The 21,729-nt window shown below is 33.8% G+C and overlaps 3 protein-coding genes across 5 annotated transcripts in view; 1 reads left to right on the top strand and 2 right to left on the bottom strand.

The window, feature by feature from the left end:
- The window catches only part of LOC123678007 (tyrosine-protein phosphatase non-receptor type 11-like), a 44,980-nt gene extending 28,452 nt beyond the window's left edge, over window positions 1-16,528 (top strand). For both annotated transcript variants that reach the window (XM_045614766.1, XM_045614768.1), the window contains 2 exons: window positions 14,559-15,135; window positions 15,956-16,528. In XM_045614766.1, coding sequence (XP_045470722.1) covers window positions 14,559-15,135; window positions 15,956-16,528 — 1,150 coding nt within the window. The remainder of the gene's footprint in view (window positions 1-14,558; window positions 15,136-15,955) is intronic.
- Window positions 1,050-7,454, bottom strand: LOC123678009 (actin-binding Rho-activating protein-like). 2 transcript variants are annotated; one of them, XM_045614770.1, is made up of 4 exons: window positions 7,248-7,454; window positions 3,299-3,435; window positions 2,846-3,017; window positions 1,050-2,564 (listed from the first exon to the last, which is right to left on the bottom strand). In XM_045614770.1, the coding sequence occupies exons 1-4, from the start codon at window positions 7,275-7,277 to the stop codon at window positions 2,340-2,342; spliced, it is 564 nt and encodes a 187-aa protein (XP_045470726.1). In that variant the 5' UTR covers window positions 7,278-7,454; the 3' UTR covers window positions 1,050-2,339. The 2 variants fall into 2 exon arrangements, with proteins under 2 accessions (XP_045470726.1, XP_045470727.1); XM_045614771.1 differs by lacking the exon at window positions 7,248-7,454 and adding an exon at window positions 6,121-6,210.
- Window positions 16,529-17,375: 847 nt separating the features above from the next.
- On the bottom strand, window positions 17,376-21,653 carry LOC123678010 (transmembrane protein 26). Its single transcript, XM_045614772.1, has 7 exons — window positions 21,203-21,653; window positions 19,404-19,563; window positions 19,182-19,338; window positions 19,002-19,095; window positions 18,835-18,924; window positions 18,325-18,693; window positions 17,376-18,030 (listed from the first exon to the last, which is right to left on the bottom strand). Exons 1-7 carry the CDS (start codon window positions 21,394-21,396, stop codon window positions 17,712-17,714), a joined length of 1,383 nt encoding a protein of 460 aa, XP_045470728.1. The 5' UTR covers window positions 21,397-21,653; the 3' UTR covers window positions 17,376-17,711.
- Window positions 21,654-21,729: the final 76 nt, after the last annotated feature.

Below are 21,729 nucleotides of genomic sequence, written 5' to 3' on the forward strand. Positions count from 1 at the left end.
ATATTTTGAGTATTTTATTGAAAGTGGACTTATATTAGGAAACACTGATAGTTATATTTTCAGCTGTCTGCATAATATAATAAGCTATTGAAGTCGTATATATTCAATAAATTGTACGATATTCACAAATATTTTAGCAGAACCAGAGTCGCTTCATAAGAAAACAGTTATGTTTATTTATTCGATGATCATTGATCTTGTATTATATCAGGTATTTTTAAATTTTTCTCTAGATTATCGCATTTCGCCTTTTTTTTTCAACTGCTAGCTTTTCCTTTTAAATTAACTTGATTTATTGTTGAACTTTAGGTTAGTTGAAAAAATTTATTCCAGTTCTTAATATAAGTTTGTATGTTGTAAATTTTATTATAATTTGAGTCTATGTATATATAGGTATAAAAATTTGATACTTATATAGTTTGTATATTTTATGACTGACGAAGGAGAACGCCTTCATTGCTTGAGAAGTTCTGATGAACTTTGGTGCTATTGCTTTTTTTATATTTGTTTATTGTTAATGATTTATGTAAAAATTGCGAATTATGGTTGAAATATAATTTTACAAATTATTCATTTCTTTTTTTTTTCACTACCTTCCACGCTATGGAAAATACGATGAATGAATATCGTAGGGTTTTCAAATTTTCCTTTGCTAATGGAGGAAATTTTCGAAAAAATTTTGATCATTTTCTTGAGGCTCAGGTCATTTTCCTGTGAGAGAAGATACGAACTTTAAATTTTTATATGTTATAGTTAGACTTCTAATCTATAAAAAACGTTTCTATTTGAGGGGTTTGTGACCTATTGTTTTAGAGTTATAACTTTTCTTGTAAAAGTTCAAGTTTTGCTATTTTTTTTAATTTTCGAGTGCGATATTTAGAGAACTACGCAGACTACACCACTGGACTTCTGCCACCAAGACCCTACAATTATTATAGTTCAACCACTGTATTGCCCTGATATGGCTCTGGTCGCCTTTTTTTTTCTTTTTCAAAAACTGAAATTTTATCAGTTACTATTAGGGGTTTCAGGTATTTCAAAGATACAAATTAACATTATAATCCTATATATTATCTCAACAAATCATCACATCCTTTCATATTTACAAATACTTATTAACTAACAGGAATTCATATGAAAAACAATTTTATCACAAGATATCATTCGATATACTAGTTTCAAACATCAAGTTCAAAATAAAATAATTTTAATTCTTACATTAGGTCTAATACATTTTCACTGGAAAATTCGTTATCCAAAACTGTATCACACAAATTTGAATCAAGGGTTGCTACAATTTTACCAAATCAAAATTAAATGGGAAATTGAGTAGTAGATACAAATTTTTTAAACGAAAATAAACTTTTTTTGTTAAATTTGCACCCTTTTGGAAATATACTTTTACTAGGCCAGCGTTGATCGGGGTCAATATCTGGATGGGTGACCGCCCAAAATTTCCAGGCTAGATTTTTTTCGATAGATGTTGTGCGCAAAAGTTTCTGAATGTGAATATATCAGGCGATTTTTCTTAGCTTTGTACTATTATAACACAGTCCAGCAATTTACTTTCTTGGTGCAGTGAATTAAAAAAAAAAAAATTGACAGGATATATTTAACGATTTCTATAGTTTTTTGCAGCTACTCTAATTTTTGAGATTGAAATAATTAATTGAAGGGCATAAATAATAATGTGTTCATTTATAAAATGATATAAATAATAAATATTTTATTCCTTTCGAACTACGAATAAAATTTAAAAAATTATTTACTGCAAAACTATTGTGACTAGAAGTTTGCAGTAAAAAACTGTGTACTAAGCATCATTGTAGCAACAAATGTTTTAAATTTCATGGATGTATGTCATCAACTTTCTTAGAAATAATTTTTTTTAAATTTGATTTTTTCAACCTTTAAAATTCATGGATCTTGTTCTCGATCTAGCAGGATCAACAACTTATTTTTCTACAATAATTTCATGTAGATAGTTTGAATAGACTCAAAGAAAATCCTTGGGTGAACGGACCTATTCCATTCAATTTTTGGCAGAGGTATACCAAAAAAATTTTTCACAAAAATATCATCTCAAAAATTAGATCTGACTGAACTAAATTCACGTTTTGGTTTCGATTTTTCACCAAATCTACTGTTGGGCTGTGAATTAATTATTAATCAATTATTTTAAAAATGAGATTGCATCGCTAATGAAAAAAAAAATCACTTCTCACGAATGCTCCCCTCCTATATTTTCCTATCCACGTGTGATATGAACTCTTTCTTTGAATATTTTGTTATTATACTTCATGGTATTTTTGGAAACTTTTTGTTACTTCTCTCGTCCATCAAAAGAGCTGATCCTGCAGCTCCTCATTCTCCTTTATAACCTTTTTGGCCGCGTCTATCTTTTCCTTGAAAATATCCCTGATTTCCTCGATCGTCTTCAACAGGATGATCGGGATGTGATCGTCCCTCCTTTGGAATAAGCACTCACCTTCGAAATCTACCAATTTGTGCTTTCTTGCTCTCAAAAGCAGGCCTACCACTTTATCCGAGATCATTGTGTATATCTGTGAAAAAAAATTGGTATTCACTAATTGCTACATTGCAGAGGATAATCTCTCTATTCAGAAATTAACAGAATATTTATAATAATAAAATGAAAATAGTTGTGTAGCAATGCATTTTAGCCTTCAAAAACTAAGGATCAGACGCAAGAATTAGTAGAATTAATGCGTTTTAGCAATTTTTTTCTACTAAATTACAAGCAGACCCCTCTATTGTCATATTGCGAATTTTTTCTATTTGACACATTCCAAAACGTAAACTAATAAAAAAATTATGAACTCACCGTGAACAATTCTCCAAAACTGATAACTTTTCTGGGATCGTCTGGTTTTTCTTCTGGCTCGAAGAGGCGCTCTCCATTGTCGTTTATAACTTCACAAAGTTCCAACATTTCCTTACATACGGCAATTGTAGCTTTGCAAGCTCTGGATTCTGATAGAGATCCTTTTGGAGGCCTGCAAAACGAAAAAATACGAACTTATAAGTCGAATTATCGCTATTTTTGAATCATGAATTTATTATTTCGTTTCAAAAGAGGACATTTAAATATTTCAAAAGCTAGATCTGTTCGATAGAATAAATTTGACAGGTATTTCTACAAACCCAAAAATTCCTCTAATACAATTGCGAAATAGAATCCAACGAAACATGTTTCTTGTTCTAATCTAATCGAACTGGTTTCATAGAAATAATTGAGTACGAATCTTTCGCTAAAAGTAAATTTGAATGAACTTACTTGCCGTAGTCTTCTTTGGATATCTTGGGTTTAGTCCCCACAACATTATTTTGCGAGAAAGGATTGATGGCTTGATTTTGCATGTGTTTGTTCGCAACGGCATTGAAAAGGGCCACTTTGGAACTAAGTGGCGAGTCCTGCAAAAAAATTCAAACATATTTGAGAGTGTTATAAACAAATCGTTCCACATTTCTTTCAAGTTCGAATTAGGAAATCCGACTACTGTCATTTTCGTAAAAAACCATAGAAATATTGCGTTATTGATTAATTTAATGTTTTCGTGATTATCGTCGAATATTGTGGAAGATAAAAGTGATATATAAAAGAAAACTTCGAAATGTGTGTGTAGAATACGTGTAGTGAGGTTTCAGCTTTAATAAAACGTGAAGGTATGTGCCATGTTATATTTGTTAATATTTACGAGTTTATATTATTGACGTATCGAAAATCGTATCGAATTTTCAGTTTCGAAAATTTTGGGATGTAACGAGAAAGTCTAAATTATTCGTTTCGTATTTTGTTTCAATTTCGAAAAAATTAGAAGCCTTCAGAAGAATTTTAGAAATCTTAGTGTTGTTCATCTAACGATACTAGTTTTGAGAATGATTTTCGTAGATAACATTATCAGTGATAACTGTAGCTCTTACAGCCTAATTGTCATATGAAATGTTTAGATCTTAGGTCATTATTTTCTCTGAGAATTAGTTTTTTATGCTAAGTTCGCTATTAGCATTCCATGGAGTCCCAAATTTTTATCAACGTCGTCAAAGCAGATAACCCAAATGTCATAATATGAATATTAACGTAAGTCGTGATACCTATGCTTTAAAAAAGATGGATGAATTCTATCTGAAGAACGAAAAGCGAGAAATTAGCTTTCAAAAATGATTTCTCAGAAAAGTGACAACTCGCAATAAAGAAATGAAAAGACCTAGTTCTAATGGTTTCGGAGTTATGAATTTTTGAAAATTTTGTTTTTAATTTCGGAATATTCAGAAGATTTTTTCATGAGATAGGAAATAATAAATTAAACTATAAAATTTGCAGTCTATATTCAGGATGACGTAAAAGAAACTGCATATTATAAGATGAATAGCGAAATATTTGGCTTCGTTTCAACACTGTAGGAATTCTGGGGCCAAATTCGCAATTCGACTTTTTAAAAATAAATGGCTTAACATTGAAATTCTGACGCCTCGGGTCATTGCCAAAAGTTGACGGGCACCAGTTCATTCTATAATAAGGCTGTTCAAGAAAGTCTGAAATGACACCTGGGGCAAGTTTGGTTAAACAGATGGCATTTTTCCAAACTCTTCTGGATCATTCGGTTATTTACCCGTATTCCTTAAGAATTCATCGTGGTTTTCGAAACGCTAAAATTACCTCATTTGAAAATAAGTTTTTGGACGTAAGTGAACGAAAACTAAGTAGTAAGTCATATATCTTATCTTTCACGTGGCCCCAAAGAAAAAAGTCTAAAGGTATCAAATCACAAGATCTCGGTGGCCAATTTTGACCCTTTCATACCAGCTCAGCATACTTTTTACTTGAAATTGGAACGTATCATTTCTTTGAGTATCCAAACGATTCTATTTTCTATTTCTGAACATTCCTAATGGTCCATTACTGAGTTGATGGTAGATTAAAAAACTGCGGATCGCAAGTGGCAATTTTTAGAAAGTATGTCGCAAATTTTAATAATAGGATGATATTTAGGGTGAACGGTCGATCGCACAACTGTATGGATTATTATCGAATTATTCGATGCAAAAATTTCCGGTTTTAGAAAAGAATCCTTAAAATACAAGTTGTCCCAATTTTTCGAACAGAAATTTTAACGAATATACATAAAAAACATTCGTTGACATCTTGAATTGAAAGGAAATTGTTCTTTGAAGTGTTAATTTGAATTTCGATGAGATAAAAAGTCTGCTGGAGCCATATCAGGGCAATATGAGGGATGTTCGATAAACTCTTCAGTTATTTTCCAGAAATTAGTTTGTGGAGCAAAATTCTAAAACTTTCTTTTACAAATCCAGTTTTTTCCACGAATTATGTAACATTTTCAGATCACAAAATTCCATTTGAAGTTCAAAATTTCAAATTTGTGGTGCACTGATAGTTGGATCTCCATATTTGAATAACGAAACTATCAAGATATAAATATTACAATTGAAGTCATACCCAAATTATAGCATTCCTAATAATAGACAATTATAATAACATAATTTATTCGTTTTGATGGTTTAGGTGCATTTCCAACTTTCATGGATACAGAATAAAATGAAATTAGTTCATGTGGGGGTTTGACAAATTGCATCTTGGAAATAAATCAACATTTTTGAGGTAGCCAAGCTTCCTTCACAAAGGGAAACCATGCCAACAATTAAATTATTGTGGGAAAGTAATGAGTGTTGGTTCATGCTGCAAGTGCTGATGCATGCATGAACTGTTTGTTAAGGTCAAAATTGAAGGGCATTATGCTTTACACTTACTGAAAATGATTTGAGGGAACACAATTTTTTTTGAGTGAAAATTTTTATATTTACTTCTGATTTAAATAATAAGTACCTACAAAATTAATTTTTTTTGTGGGGGATCAAATATTCCGCGAAAAAAATAGGTATAAAACTTTAATTTACATTTTTTGATTTTCTTTGCCCCCTATTTTTTTTTTATTTTTCATTCTTTATCTGAATGTTTTTTTAACAGAAAAATGTAATGCAAGACATTCAGCTATAAACTAAGCTAGCAGCTTAAGTTGTCATGCTATTGATTAGCTTGCTAAGTACTTAACTAGATGACTAATTAGATGTTATTACCGTATACTGACACCCTTGATTTCAACACCCTGAAAGTTTACCGAATAAGAACAAACTAAGACAATATTTTTGCTGGGTAAGTACCAGCTTGCTGAGCGCAATCTACAAGGAGTTGGAGCTATTTTTGGAAGGATAATGGTTAGTTCAAACTGTTGCCAAACGAAACGCGTCTTAAGGATATTTTGCATAGTAGAAAACTTTCGAAAATCATTTTTGAAAATGTATATCCTGAACTTACAAATAGTTACCGATAATATGGAAATTTTCGAAGCAAATAAAAAGTTTTGTATACAGGGTGTTTAATTGGAAAACCGATATACTTCAAAGACACGTAAAGAGCATCGAAGTGCTTCTAGATAATAATATCATACATTTATTGGTTTTTACTATTACGGAGATACAAGGGGTTTTGTGAATTTTACTGATTTCTTCCTGGGGTTATAACAAACGAACTACCCTGTATTTTTTCTTCATATTTGGCACAAATGTTTCTTATTTGAAGTTTAAATCAAATACGCAATAACTAAGAAGAAAATTGACGTCCGGGTTAACAAAATTTACGCAATTATTGTATCGTTGAAACGACACCCAGTATACCGAAATTTTGAACAGAGCGCAAAAAACTAAACTGAAACGAGTGCTTTACACTTTTGCAAAGACAGTTCTATTGCTAAAATTTTCAACTAAATAGTTATGTTTTTATAAAACAAAAATTGGTTATAATTTATAAGCAATATTCAGTAAGAAACGAGAGAAATTCAAAAACTCCCTGTGTATTTCGGAAACAAAGACAGTTAGAGCCAATAAATTTGGTATATATCTAGAAGTAAATCAGTGCCCTCTATTCGCCTTTTAAGTATTTCCGTTTACTAAGAAATATCCTTAATATGTGGGGATAATGTATAGAATTTCTGTAAATTTCTGAAGTTTCTTATGTTTACTTTTTCATATTGTAATGTTGCTACTTCTTGAAACTTCTATGTTTCCTTTATATTATGTCAAATGTCAAATATTCATTTTCAGTAAGTAATGAAATGAAATATGAAGTTTCTAACGCGCGACATATTATTCACGAATTTTTTTTAAACTTAAATTTTGATTAGACGAAAATTATTGTGATAACTCACCACAAAAACACGATTCACACACGTAGACATTATGAACTCTCGAAGACACAAACCACAAAGATACAACAAATTACAGGCAAGTCACAAACGACGAACAAATAAAATAGAAATACAGGAAACAAATTTCGAATTCGTCTCAACTTTGGAATGTTTTTTTTTTGTCGTAATTTTCTTCACCGGTTGAAAGCGAAAATCGAAGTGTTTCGAAATCCTCAGCGGAGTATTTATATGCTTAAGTAAGTCGAGGAATGTCCAGAAAACGACGCCCGCCTGACGTCGCGATGCCGCTGTGTTTGCGTACGTCACCACGCGACGCACGGGGGTACAAATTTTTTTTGGCCATGAATCCGTTTTTCGACACTGCCAGGTTTCTGATTCGATCCTGCGGGACGCGGGTTTCGACTTCCTGTTGCGTGAATCATTCGCGGGAACGGTTCCCTGCTTCCGATCGGGTTCTGGGAATAGCGGATATATTTTTTTTTTTTTTTGAAGGAATTCCTGGATCGTACGATATCGAACGGTTATTTTTATAGTGGCAGCGTTTTAATCCTTGTTTTTATGAAGTGATTCGAGAGCTTGTGAGCGCTCGTTCGTTCATGCGTCAAATGCGCCCCTGTAGGCAGAGGCGTAGCTTGGCTTAGAAAAGCCCTGTAATATACCAATTGAAAAGTCACCGATCTACTATAGTAAAACACATTTTTTTGGCAAAATTCGATTTTATTATTCAACATAGTTGCCTTCGAGGGCGATACAGCGATTATAGCATAACTATTGGTATTCGGAATCGACAATACATTCATTCATCGAAAGCACGGTGAAGAATTTCTTTGAAAGGTTGAGAGAATTTTTCTTTTCTTTAGTCTTTTGACAGTAGAGTAGCTACTTTCTGTGATTAGCCCTTCCAGCAGTCTTCTATGTTCTTGTTCTCTATGATCCCTATTCTTGTGGTTTGAATCCAGGCCAGTATTAAGTAACCATTCGAAAACAATTAACAATCCAATTGAAGAGTCCCCGGTCTACCATAGTAAAACACATTTTTTTGGCAAAATTCGATTTTATTATTCAACATTATTGCCTTCGAGGGCGATACAGCGATTATAGCGATTTTCCAACTTTTCGATACCATTTTTGTACAACGATTTGTCTTTCGCTTCAAAATAGGCCTCAGTTTTGGCGATTACTTCTTCATTGGCGCTAAATTTCTTTCCAGCGAGCATTCTTTTGAGGTCTGAGAACAGGAAAAAGTCGCTGGGGGCCAGATCTGGCGAATACGGTGGATGCAGAAGCAATTCGAAGCCCAATTTATGCAATTTTGCCATTGATTTCATTGATTTGTGACACGGCGCATTGTTTTGATGAAACAGCACCTTTTTTTCTTTAAATAGGGCCGTTTTTAACTATTTCATCCTTTAAACGATTCAATAACGCTATATAATAATCGCTGTTGATGGTCTGGTCCTTTTGGAGGTAATCAATGAATATTATACCTTGCACATCCCAGAATACTGATGCCATAATCTTGCCAGCTGACTGTTGTGTTTTTCCTCGCTTTGGATTCGGTTCATCGTGGGCAGTCCACTCAGCTGACTTTCGATTGGACTCCGGAATGAAATGATGGAGGCATGTTTCATCCATTGTCACATATCGACTCTAAAATTCAGGTTTATTGCACTTAAACGGCTTCAAACACTGCTCAGAATCATTAACACGTTGTTGCTTCTGATCGATTGTGCATTTGTTCATTTTGCATATAGCTTTCCCATGTACAAATATTCGTGAATGATATAATGTACACGTTCAGATGATATCTTCACAATGTCTGCTATCTCGATCAACTTCACTTTATGGCCACTCAAAATTATTTTGTGAACTTTTTTGATTTTTTCGTCGTTGACAGCCTCTTTTGAGCGTCCACTGCGTTCGACGTCTCCGGTGCACATTTCACTACGTTTAAACTTAGCATACCAATCAACAATGGTTGATTTTCCTGGTTCAGACCTCGGAAACTCTTCATCCAGCCAAGATTTTGCTTGAACACTATATTTTCCCTTCAAAGAGCATTATTTTATCAGCACACAAAATTCCTTTTTTCCATTTTTTTTCAAATAACAAAAGTAGCTACACTCACAACGCAATATCTCACAAACTAATGGTCGGACTGCTGTCAAATTTTGACAGAGGACTTTTCAATTGGCCCAATATTGTTTAGAATCTGTTCTAAACGTTCGAGTTCGTTTTTTGTACGTTCCAATTAATATTTTCCTTGATTTGAATAAATTTGTTAATTTACCTAATTACCTAATTAATGAAAGGCCATAATTTCGTCACGTATTAGAACTGGAGAATTAAACTTTCTCCACGCTTCAATTGATACATGCATATTTTGGCATGGGCGCTGATGTTATTTACAATCACATTCGAAACATTTCCCATTCTAAAATTATCTGGAGCTGGATTTAATGAATGAACTTGTTTATTCGCATTCATCATCATATACATAGTATATACGTAAACGAAAAACGCCCTATGGGAATCTCTCACGAGGATCCTGCAGATTTTCCACGAGGTCGCGTCAACAAGAACGCAGTTCGCGAAAATAATTCGAAAATATCAAAACGTTTATTTTTAACGTTTCCGGGATATTTCTGGACGAGTTCCTCAAAAAGGAGTTGGTCCAGGAGCGAGCAACATCCTGATGTTTCATGATGCGTTTACGTCAATGTTGTTTATGCGGAGGATCAACATATTTTCGAACTAAACAGTCATTTGATGGATTTGTTGCCAAATGAAATACCAGAAGAATGTTTTTCGTGGGGATCGATAACTATATTTAAGAATCGGGATAGTTATTTAAAATACAAAAACAGAAGGCATCGACATTCTTTGATGAATTCAAAACTCAAAAACGAGCAACAAAGTGGCGAGTCTTGAATCGATTGTGGAGCATTGGCACACTAAGAACCAAAAGTGCTTTAGTTTAACGGACTGTGACAGCAAAATTTTTGGAGTGAATTTTAACAATTTCAATGCGTTGTTGAAGCATGTATAGTTCCATTTTCAATAATGGCGTAGTTTTCAATTGTGAAATGCCGAAAGATAGCTGCTTCAAAAGTTAAAGCTGCCTAAATAGCGGCCTAATCAAATTGAAACATCTTATTGGAAACCCCTTTACGAAAAAATTGGATTGAAGGGAAAAAAATCGAAGGACGAACGAATTTAGGACGTGTAGGTTCTCGATTTTGGCTTTGATAAAATGTGAATTCATTGTTTATCACACGTGTTCATCAGTTTGTTTCCAACCACGAAACTTGGCATAATAAAACGCGTCTCAAAAACATGTTAAGCAGTTATCATTATTAGAAGGATGTTGAATCGAACCTTGAAACTTTTCAGACAAATGTACCTAAGTCCGAAATAATTTTTCTGGAAATAGAACGATGAACATTAGATCCTGTTTACTCAGAGGCGACTTATAATGTGAATGTAGTGAAAATTAGTTATTTTTTTATCGGGAGCATCTGCGAAACCAGCCAAGAAAAAACAATAAATGCTATTTTGTGTGGTCATTTCAACCGTCCTAAATAAAAAAGATGTGGAATCGATTCAGACTTATTCATATGGAGTTCGATAAGATTTTGCGAGCTGGTTATTTGAGATGGGATATTTTTTCAATTTTTGAGAACACTCCAGAACTAAAAGATCAATTTTGACCATAAAGCTGGCAAGGTTAGGGCATCAATATTCTGGGATGCGCAAGGTATAACATTCATTGATTACCTCCAAAAGGGCCAGACCATTAACAGCGATTATTATATAGCATTTTTGGATCGTTTAAAGGATGAAATCGTTAAAAAACGGCCCTATTTGAAGAAATGAAGGTGCTGTTTCATCGACACAATGCGCCGTGTCACAAATCAATGAAAACATTGACAAAATTGCATGAATTGGTCTTCCAATTGCTTCTGCATCCACCGTATTCGCCAGATCTGGCCCCCAGCGACTTTTTCCTATACTCAGACATCAAAAGAATGCTCGCAGGGAAGAAATTTAGCGCCAATGAAGAAGTAATCGCCGAAACTGAGGCCTATTTTGAAGCGAAAGACAAATCGTACTACAAAATGGTATCGAAAAGTTGTAAGATCGCTATAAGCGCTGTATCGCCCTCGAAGCCAATTATGTTGAATAATAAAATCGAATTTTGCAAAAAAAATGTGTTTTACTATGGTAGACCGGGGACTTGGTTACTTAATACTGGCCTGTATTCAAACCAAAGAATAGGGATCATAGAGAACAAGAACATAGAAGACTGCTGGAAGGGCTAATCACAGAAAGTAGCTACTCTACTGTCAAAAGACTACAGAAAAGGAAAATGCTCTCATTCTTCCAAAAGAGTCCTTCACCGCGCTTTCGATGAATGAATGTATTGTCAATTCCGAATACCAATAGTTGTGATATAACTAATAAGCCGTATTTCCGTCCAATTCTGTGCAGTTCCAAGTTTTTTTGTCCACCGCTTCTATATATAAACGACCGGACACGATTTCTGGCGCCGGAATGATTTATCCGTTGACAACGAATATATAAAAGTTTTTGCCTTGCCTCAATTTGTAAACGCCTTCCAGATATCCGAGGTGAATTCAGGAATATTTGGAATTCCAATTATTTTTAGATGATCGCGCTCCCACAGAAAAAAAAATTAATACCAGATGATGAAGGTGAAATATCGCGGAGATGTGCATTTGTTTATGCAGGTATCAAGAAGATCGATTAGAATCGCGATCCGAATAATAACATTTAATTTTAGGAGAAAATATTTATTCCATATTTCAAATTTTCGTTTTTTACTCATTCGAATAGAAGAATGATGTTTTCCGAAGGTGAAATAGCTTTTCCTGGAGCCAAATAGCTTGTTACTATTTCTGGAGTAGATCTCCGGAAAAAAAGCGTAATTTTCAAAGAAAACCATTCAATCTGGCAACCCTGACTAAAGGTCATTCCATGTAGTTCGATAATTACACAGAAATATTACCCCAATTTTGAAACAATTTCATTTCTATGATCGGAACAAGGAGCGTAGCTAAAATGCATAGAATATAGCATTCTATGCCCTTGAAGGCAGCAGATGTTTCTAATCTAATAAAAATCTGGATAATTTGTTACAGTCCATTCAGGAATTATTGACATCGAAGTAGGCCATGAACGTCTAGTCGCGGCTTTATTTCTGGTTACAAAAATATCACTAAAAATTGCTATGGTTCATCATAGAAATAACCAGTTTAAATTATTTTCATCATTTTTGTATCCGAAAGATCCTGAATTTTCGAAATTACGATTATTACGAAGGGACGCATACAATCATGATTTCATAAATTGAAATTCAGATTATATAACGTAAAAAAATAGTGAAATGCTCTCTCATTTCAAGGAAATCCAATGAAGAGATATCTATTCATTTAAGAGTCGCCCATGAAAGATCATTAAAATATGCATATTCTTTTTCACCAAAGGCTCTTCAAAAATTGTTGCATTACTGATGGACACTGGATACCAACCTGCTTGCAAAATTCTTATCAAATAACTCTTATGTATCATTTTTACTGTGGTGTCTAAACTGGTGAAGAAAACAGAAAAAACTGGTTGATAAATTTAAATAGTGTAGCTTAGTGAATGGAAGAGCCATATCATAATAAGACAGAAATAAAATTCAAAGAATCCATTTAGTATATGAAAAATTTTGACATCACAGTTGTACTGTAACTTTCAAAATTGGAACCAATTTATTAGCCGATGTGTAAATTACTTTCTAAATTCACTATTTATTGAAACTGTTCATGACATGAATGATTGATTAAACTTGTATGAACAATATAGGTACTATTTGTACTCGAGTTTTCTGTTTTTTATTGAAATGCTTTTATACTAGTTTCTATTAAATAACATAAATTATTTTGCCCATAACAGCTTTAACTCACTCACTAAAAGCATTTCTGCATGGAATTATTTTCAATTTGTGAATTCTAAAATTTTATTGCATTCTATTATTATCTTCAAGTGGGTAAGAGGTGAAGAAATTCTTGAAGTTACTCTTTTGAATATATTTTTCGCTTAAATACTCAGTAAAAATTCTATAAAGCAATTGGAATTTATTAGATTTTTGGATTACTCATTGAAGAACAAAAAACAGATATAACAATACCTACTTTATTTCAATATAGAATATAAATAAACTATAGATGCAATGCCAAGACTTTGTTTAGCAATCCAATTATAAAATAATTCTCTCTTCATAGATTTATATAATCCTCATGATCACCACTGTCAAAACAAAACATCCAGGTGAAAATCCAAATATCCAGCATTCAAAATAGTGCTCCTTCTACTTTTACCCTTGAATATAATTGAAAAACATTTTGATTTCTTTCTAGAGTCCACTGTTGAATAATGCTAGCATTTTCAAATAACCAAGTTTCCTCCAGATAAATGAATTTCAAATTTTGTTGCAAATATTCTCTGTATTCACCATAAAATCGTACTCAACTTATTATATTTTTCTGTTTATCAATAAGAATTTTCCTTTTATTAACTGTTTTGAACTTGTAACCAATTAAGTTTATGTAATGTTGTCTTTGATTGATTAAAATCCAGATCCTTTTTGATCAAATTTCATCCAGGCTGATATATTGGTTGCTTTTGGCTCGGCTTTTGGGAACAATCAAGTCATTCAATGATTCTTTGAAGGTGAAATCGTATTGCACAGGTTTTCATCCACTAATAATCCAGGTTGTAATGACTTGCCTTCTTCTTTTTTCAAACAGTACTGTGAGAAATACTCAAATTAACTAATCAATGTGTGTTTGAAATTGATACAACTTTTAAGTTTCAAAATTTCTTCGATCAAAACAAACTGAAATCTAACCTCCAGTCAATGACATTTCCAATGCCAACCCGAAATCTGCAATTCAAAATGTTACTGAATGAGCCAGTACCAACTTAATTTCGATTTTCCAAAGCCACCCGGGATGTCAATAATTCCTGAATGGACTGTAGGTATATCGATCTAAAAAACGTAAAAATTAACTAGAGCAATGATAGCGAGCAGATTCGCTTTTTTTATACAGACCAGAAAGATATCCTGAGAAAGACAGAGGGTGAGTTTATTTCTCGTATCGTAATGTGAGAAAAACATATGAAAAGTCATAAGAAAATTTTATTCATCTTCAGATTTGGTTCGGAGGGAAAATTATAATTTAATATGTTAAAATTATATACGAAATATCTTATGAAGGTCATCATCTGATACCTTATTTCCAGATATTCGATCTCAATGAACCGAACAGAAGACACGATGCTAGCAGTTGAACCCAACCTGATCCTCATGGACAACATCGAGTACATCATGGGTTCCGTGGGTCATTTCGAGGTCCCCACCAGACTGGAAGACGTGTTCACAGCCAGCGAACTACGCTGCGGTCGCGAAGGAGGTAGCGCCTTCACCCTCGTCGACTTCTCCCAAGATGGCGTCACAAACAACATAAAACCGACCATCAGGGCCACCTCGACGGCCGGAAACGCCACCAACATACCTACCTTCGAGATTAACGATTCCGACGAAGATGTCATATTCGTGGCGGAGTACAACAACGTGTCTGAAGAAGCTGCTCCTGAGGTAGTCCCTTACCAATGTTTCGTTTCGCGAAGGGATGAATCCAGCTCCAGCTCGAGCAGTTCGGCAGCAAGTCCCGGGGTGGTTGAGGCGAATGAACCGAGGAGGAACCCGACAAGAAATGCCAGGAATAAGAAGTACAGGAAGAAGTGCAGCGAGTACATTACAGAGGAGGATCTCAACATGTTGATAGCTAGCGACGAGGATAATTCTGCTGTTGATACGGTAAGTTTTTGAATCCGCCTATTTTTCCCCTTTTTCCTTCTCCTATTGATAATTCTTCAGCTTTTCCTACTTCTCCTACTCCTATTCCTTTACCCCTACCACTCTTTCTTCTACTTCTCCGCCCAGTCTGTATTCTTTGACTCCTCCTCCTTCTAATTCTCCTCCAAGTCTGTATTCTCCGACTCCTCCTTCTTCTACTTCTCCTCCTAGTCTGTATTCTTCGAGTCCTCCTTCTCCTTCTTCTCCTACTTATCCTTCTATTTCCCCTATCCCTTCTTCTCCTACCCCCTTCTTCTTCCTCTATTCCTTCGTCCATTCTCTTCTCTTCTACCATTTCTCCTACTTCTAGTCTGCCTTCTCCTATTCGTTCTCCTCCTTTTCAAATCGTCACTCTCCTACTCCGCCTTCTTCTACTTCATTTTCTCCTTCTTCTACCCCCACTTACTCCTCTTCTTCTGCTTCTTATATTTGTCCTCCTCCTTTTGTTTCTACTCCTTTTTCTCCTCTCCCTTTTTCTTTTTCACCTTTTGCATAGTCCAAGCATCTTTTTCATGCAAAATATTACGTTGATTTTGCCACCAAAACCAGAGGATATTAAATTAGGATATCGAAAACAAATTACTCCAATTTTTTGGGTAATAGACTCAGTTCCAGTTTAGGTATATTTTGAAGTTCTTCACTTTACATTACAACTAACTTTCTCCTGATTAAGAGACAGAATCTACCATAAATGATATCTCATTAGTGAACTATATATATAGAGCTTCGCCGAGGGGTAGTTCAGCTCAAACATCGAAACAGTAAAAACGATCAATTCCAGGTGGAAGAAACCGTGCCAATCATCAAAGAACCACGCCACAAGAAGGTGGTGGTCAAAAGTTGGCCAGCCGAAGGCCTCCACGAACGTCCAGAGTACAACGAACAAACGGAGGAGATAGAAAAATTCGACTTTTCCATAAGGCAGATACAGAACAGCGCCAAGAAGATCAAGGTGGAAAAACCGAAGAAAATGAAGGTTGCGAAAAAGAAATACGTACATAAAAAGTTCGATTTTAAGAAGACCAAGACCACGACGAAGAAGAAGGAAGTGGAGATGGCATCTTTTGAGGAGTTGAGTGACTTGATTGGCGATACGTTTGATCACTTATCGGGGATTTTCATGGAAACTCTCGTGAAAAGTAGGCGTTTTCACAGCTGCCCCTTCCAAGAAACGAAGGAAAATGATGGTTCTCAGGCAAATATTCAAGTTAAGGGTTCTCATAGTCAGTGTTTGAGGAATTACGATGAATTGTGGAAGAATCAAACTCAATTGTACGCTTTGGCCAAAGAAGATGTTGATTTTAATGAAATATACCTGCAGTTGAAGAGAAAGTTTCAGAGTTTGCAGATATGATAATTTTTAGGTCAATTTTGTTGTAGGGAAGATTTTCTAGTTCAAATTTTCAATAAAAAAAGAGATATTTTTATTAACTAGGTGATCAACTGTGATATACAAAATTTTCTGTGATATAATCCATGATTTTATACAAAATATGATTCGGTGTTTTAAGTAATTTATTATTAGCTTAGGAAATTATAATTATTTATCTGTGAATTCCAGTGTGAAGTACAAATATGTATGTGCAAGTAAAGTAAGATATTAATTTTAGGTAAACTGAAGAGACATTTCGAGTTATCAAATTAAAAAACAGATTTCGACATTTTTTTTTATTAAAAAAAGTACATAACTTACGAAACTCGTACTCGAAGATAGCTTAATTAATTTTATATTAGTAATTGTAATGTTTGAATTGAATTTGTTATCGAATTAGAAACTGAAAATAAAATATCGAATATTTGTATGAATTCATTGCTTCTACCCTGGCCATCCACTAGTAATCAACGACGTTACTTGTTAGATATCTATAATTTAGAGATTCTAACGATCAACTATTCTTCGATACATTTGAAAAATGGATATTCTCATTTTTTGTTGTCTTTTATATTTGATTTCTGAGTTTGTTTATAATATTTATTCAGCTTTAGAGAAACATTCAATCTTCTATAATCAAAACTTATGTCAGTTTTCTAATGTGAAAAGGGGCGCAGTATTATTCACTTTTGAATAATTTACTGATTATTATAGTGTGATCTAATTTTTTTCTATATTATTTGCACTAGTGCAATAAAATACAAACAAAGTTTTGTTTATCCATAAAATGAAAAAAATTCAATATGCTACCAACAACTAGATACTAATTATTCAAGATTGGATGTCTATTCGTTACATTTTACCAAAAATAGAAAAAGGTGTACATAATCTAACATATATCTACATCGACAATGACTTCCATATAAATCTTTACTACATTGCTAACAAGTTTTATAAATAGTTACGAAAGAAGAACTGATAAAGAACCAACAACATCGTTAAAAAAAATTCTCTTTTATCCAAACTATGTTACAGTCGTATTAGTTTTATGTACCCTAGCAATGATCAAACCCTCAGTGGTAATCCCACAATAAATAAACAACAAACAACAGATAAAAATGAAAAAATACAAACAAAATAGGGCCATTATGGCTAACTCATGGCGTCATTCGGAGGAAGAATGACTCGAAGAGAAAGATTTAGTTGGTTTCCTCGAATATTTCTTCTCAGCAGCTTGACTCGACTTATTTTTTTTGACCGGTGTATTGGGCAGGGACATTTCAGTTTCGCTTTCCTCTGATAGAGTTTTTTGACTACGTAGCTTCTTCCTTTCTTTCGAATCGGAAACTTTCATCTTTGTCTGCTTTTCTGTTAGATTTTTCGAATGGTAAGGTTGCTTCACAGAAAGTTTCTGCCGATAGTGGTTGGAACTATGTGAACTTCCTGTAGAGTAACCGGTGTCCTTTCTACTGTTTTTAGTCTTCCTGAAATGCAGAAATGAGGCGATTATTGATTCACCCCTTCGAGATTTAGAAAAAGAAAAACTTCAAGAATAAGCCAGAAACAAGAGGTAAAAAAAGTATCTTATAAGTTACTTGAGTAGTCTAGTTAGTAGATCTCAATTTAGATTTATAAGTGACAAAATAGATTACAAGTATTTCAGCCCCAGATATTAGGAGGAAGGAGTGTCCCAAGGATCAGTTCATGGACCTCCGCAATTATAATAACATGAGTATTTAAAGTCCAAACAAGACAAAAGACGAACAGTAATTACTAACCCTTTTTTTACTACATCTCTACTCTCAAAACAATTGCTCTCCGCAGATTCCTCAACTATCTTCTTCTGTCTGGAACTGTATTTAGGCTTTTTCGAGCCACCCATGTCTTCTCTGGAAATTATGGAAATATTAGACAATTCCATTCGATTTCTCTTCACCATCTTCTTCCTGTGTTCACTGTGAACGACGTAAAGCCTGTACAATTGGAGCAAGATGACCAAGGTGTTCTTACACGTGAAAAATACGTTCATGTAAGAGATAATCTTGAAGTGGGTGATGAGAAGCAGTCTGAAGACCAGAAAAGGTGCGTCTTGTAGGGTTATGTTGATTGCTATACCCCAAACGTCTATGGTGCAGCAGCCATCGGATCTGCAAGCAAAAAAATTCTGGCTATGTTGTCTGGCACATTTTTATCTTAGGTTATTTGAGTTTATCTTCTAAGAACCTTCGGATTTTGCTTCTGATTATACCAAAAATATCCTAGCAAGTTTCAAGCAAAGAAAAACATACTCCTTATAAGAATTTCCTGAAGTGGTAAGTCTAGATTTTCTGGATTTTGTTGCTGTCAAGACTACAGTGAATTGCATCAAACTCCAGGACCTAAAAGTTATAAAAACTTTCAAAGAAAGGCTCCATCTTGGGAGAAGATGTTCAGAGAAGATTTAAAATCTACTCACCAAATTCCTAACGTAAGCAAAACCAATATTGGTTCAGAAGCTATCTTATCATCTTTGAACGAATCGAAAAATTCTATTATGTCAGCAGCAGTACCTAGATATTGAAAAAATCACTCAACAATTGTGAAAATAAAGTTTGATAATCGTATAATAAACCAAGCAACTTGTGACAAAGCTCACCAATGTAGACCAGCAACAACTGGCTTAGTTGATCTCTTGTAAGATCTCCTTTGGGTAGCATCCACCTTCCAATAATCAAAATAAGCATCAGAAACTGTTCAATCAGAGTTATCCAGGTTTCAGTACTCAGGGAGAGGTCAGGAAGTTTTATCTGAACCTGAAACATTTCGTATTTTTTTTAATCTTGAATAACTGTTGGAATTTTATTTTTTCTCAATTTACCCCTATGAGATTATTCAATTCCTTGAAATTGTCTCCAGCAGAAGCTGTTATGTTGAATGTTTCTTCTCTGATTCTCAAACGACGATCTACCTTGTCCAATTCTAGAAGCCATATTGCAGGAACTATACTGGCAAGGTATAAAAAAACAGATGGACAGAACCTAGGAGAAAAGAGAAAATAGTTTCATCGCATTGTTAGAAGACGAAAAAGAGGTTTCTCTGCAAAATTTCATCATTTGGTGACCATATATAGAGTTTTCCAATATGAATGATATATTTAAATTGTATCATTCCCGTTGGAAAAGCCTTTTTCAAAAAATGTATCCTTCATCACATAATTTTATTTTTCTATGGTAGTTCACTTCGCAGGTAAGTTGAAAAATTGCATTCTGAATTTTTGAATTCGGAACTATAAATCAGAGTGTTTTTTTTAATTTTCCGAAAATCTCGATAAAAACAAGGAGAGGTCAGTATAATCATCCAGGTGTCCTGGAAAGGGCTACATAAAGGAAATCAAACTAGGTTATAACTCAGAATCGTTTCCTCAAAGTTGACAATACATTTGCAAATTGCAGGAAATGATACGGCAGATATAGGAGCATCCACTTAGCGTTCAATTTGTCTTTGGACTGTCATAATATTCCTTATTACCTTATCCCCTATTCGTCAATAAAATTTTTCGGATGTTTCACACTCCGAATTATGCAAATCACCTCATCTTTAGCTTGTTGGAAAAAATTTATAAGGTCTTCAAACCTGTTATTAGGTATATAGTTTTGTTTATTCATTTTATGGGGATAATAATTTGGAAATTTTCAAGGCATAAATTCAAGGCACGAAATCTTCAAAATTTGTTTGAGTTCATTAGGTATTTCCAATAAATTACCTTTTGGACACAGTTTATATAGATTTTGTAGATTATTTCATCTTGATCGCTTCAGCATAAAAAATTCGAACATAATATAAAAAATATCCATTTTTTACCTAATAATAGATCGGATATTTGTAAACAAATCACACAAGGAGAATCGTATCAACTTCTAAACTAAAATAATGAATAAACTAGCCAACAACAATGAATTCCTGGTAAATTTTATCTCATATAGATACAGGGTGTCCCCAAATTAGATGTACACAGGAAAATCAGAGATTTCTTGGATAATTTTAAGTAAATAAAGTTCTATAAACATGGGACTGCAAACGTTTTTTGTTTGAGCTACAGGGTGTTTCTTGTAGTCCTACTTTTTTGTGATGATTTTACCAGTTTATCGAATCTTCACTACAGATTGGGTAAATAAGTACCAAAACTTAAAATTAATTTCTTAACCAGAGCTTACTACTTAACTGGATCTTTAAAATAAGTATGATTTCCCTGAGGATTACAAGAGAATTGTTTGAATTTTTTTCATCAAAGTCTGCAGTAGATACGACAAAATTAAAAGAAACCAAAAAAAAACTACCAGTTGTCCACCAAAATAAAATTCTGGTGGAGAGTAAAAACTTGAAAAAATCAATCTTCAACACCCTGTATCTAGAAAACAAAGCTTTTGCGGTGTTTATAGGACTTTTTATTCTTAAAAAAGGGAACTTTTATTTTTGTTTGTTCCTCTAATTCAGGAACATCCTGTATAGTTATGAATTATACATTTCTTCGATTTCCAAGGGCGCATTCGCCACATGAATGAACTAGCGCTCAAAAACTCTTGGCGCCAAGTAAGCGCTTTTCCCAATTTTTTTTTTTTGAATTCAATTCGATATTTATTATTCCGATGACACTTGGAAATATTTCAGAAAACTCACCATTTCCATTCCTGATTCTCTTTGATCGTCAAAGTGAATACCCCTTCGAAAAATAACAAAAGAATCGGTGAGCTCAAATACCAATAAAAAGAGTTCTTTTTGAAAATTGTAACTTGCCATATCCCTATCAAACTATGGATTGAGAACACCAATCGTGTTATGATAGCCTTGACTGTGGCCAAAAATTTAGCCATGCTATAGTTTATAAATTCAAACCGAACTGAACGAACCCTTAGCTTTTTCACCCTTTCAGGAAATTCATTGCGCAGGAAAATTCAAATTTTTAGAGGCACTTAGTTCATCGCCATCTAGCGATGATTTACGCTAGTGATGATGGAATATAATACAATTTCCTTCATAATAATTCTCCAGAAACTACTAATCCAGTCAATGTGAAACAGATGTTGCTCTGTCGTTTTGTTATTTTTTTAGAATTCAATAAATAAACTTTAAAATAGTTCAACAAGACAAATTTTAATAAAACAGCAAGGAATTTATGTTTTTTAAAATATAGAAGTGTTGCCTTC

Source organism: Harmonia axyridis, chromosome 4, assembly GCF_914767665.1.
Source record: "Harmonia axyridis chromosome 4, icHarAxyr1.1, whole genome shotgun sequence".
NCBI lineage: Eukaryota > Metazoa > Arthropoda > Insecta > Coleoptera > Coccinellidae > Harmonia > Harmonia axyridis.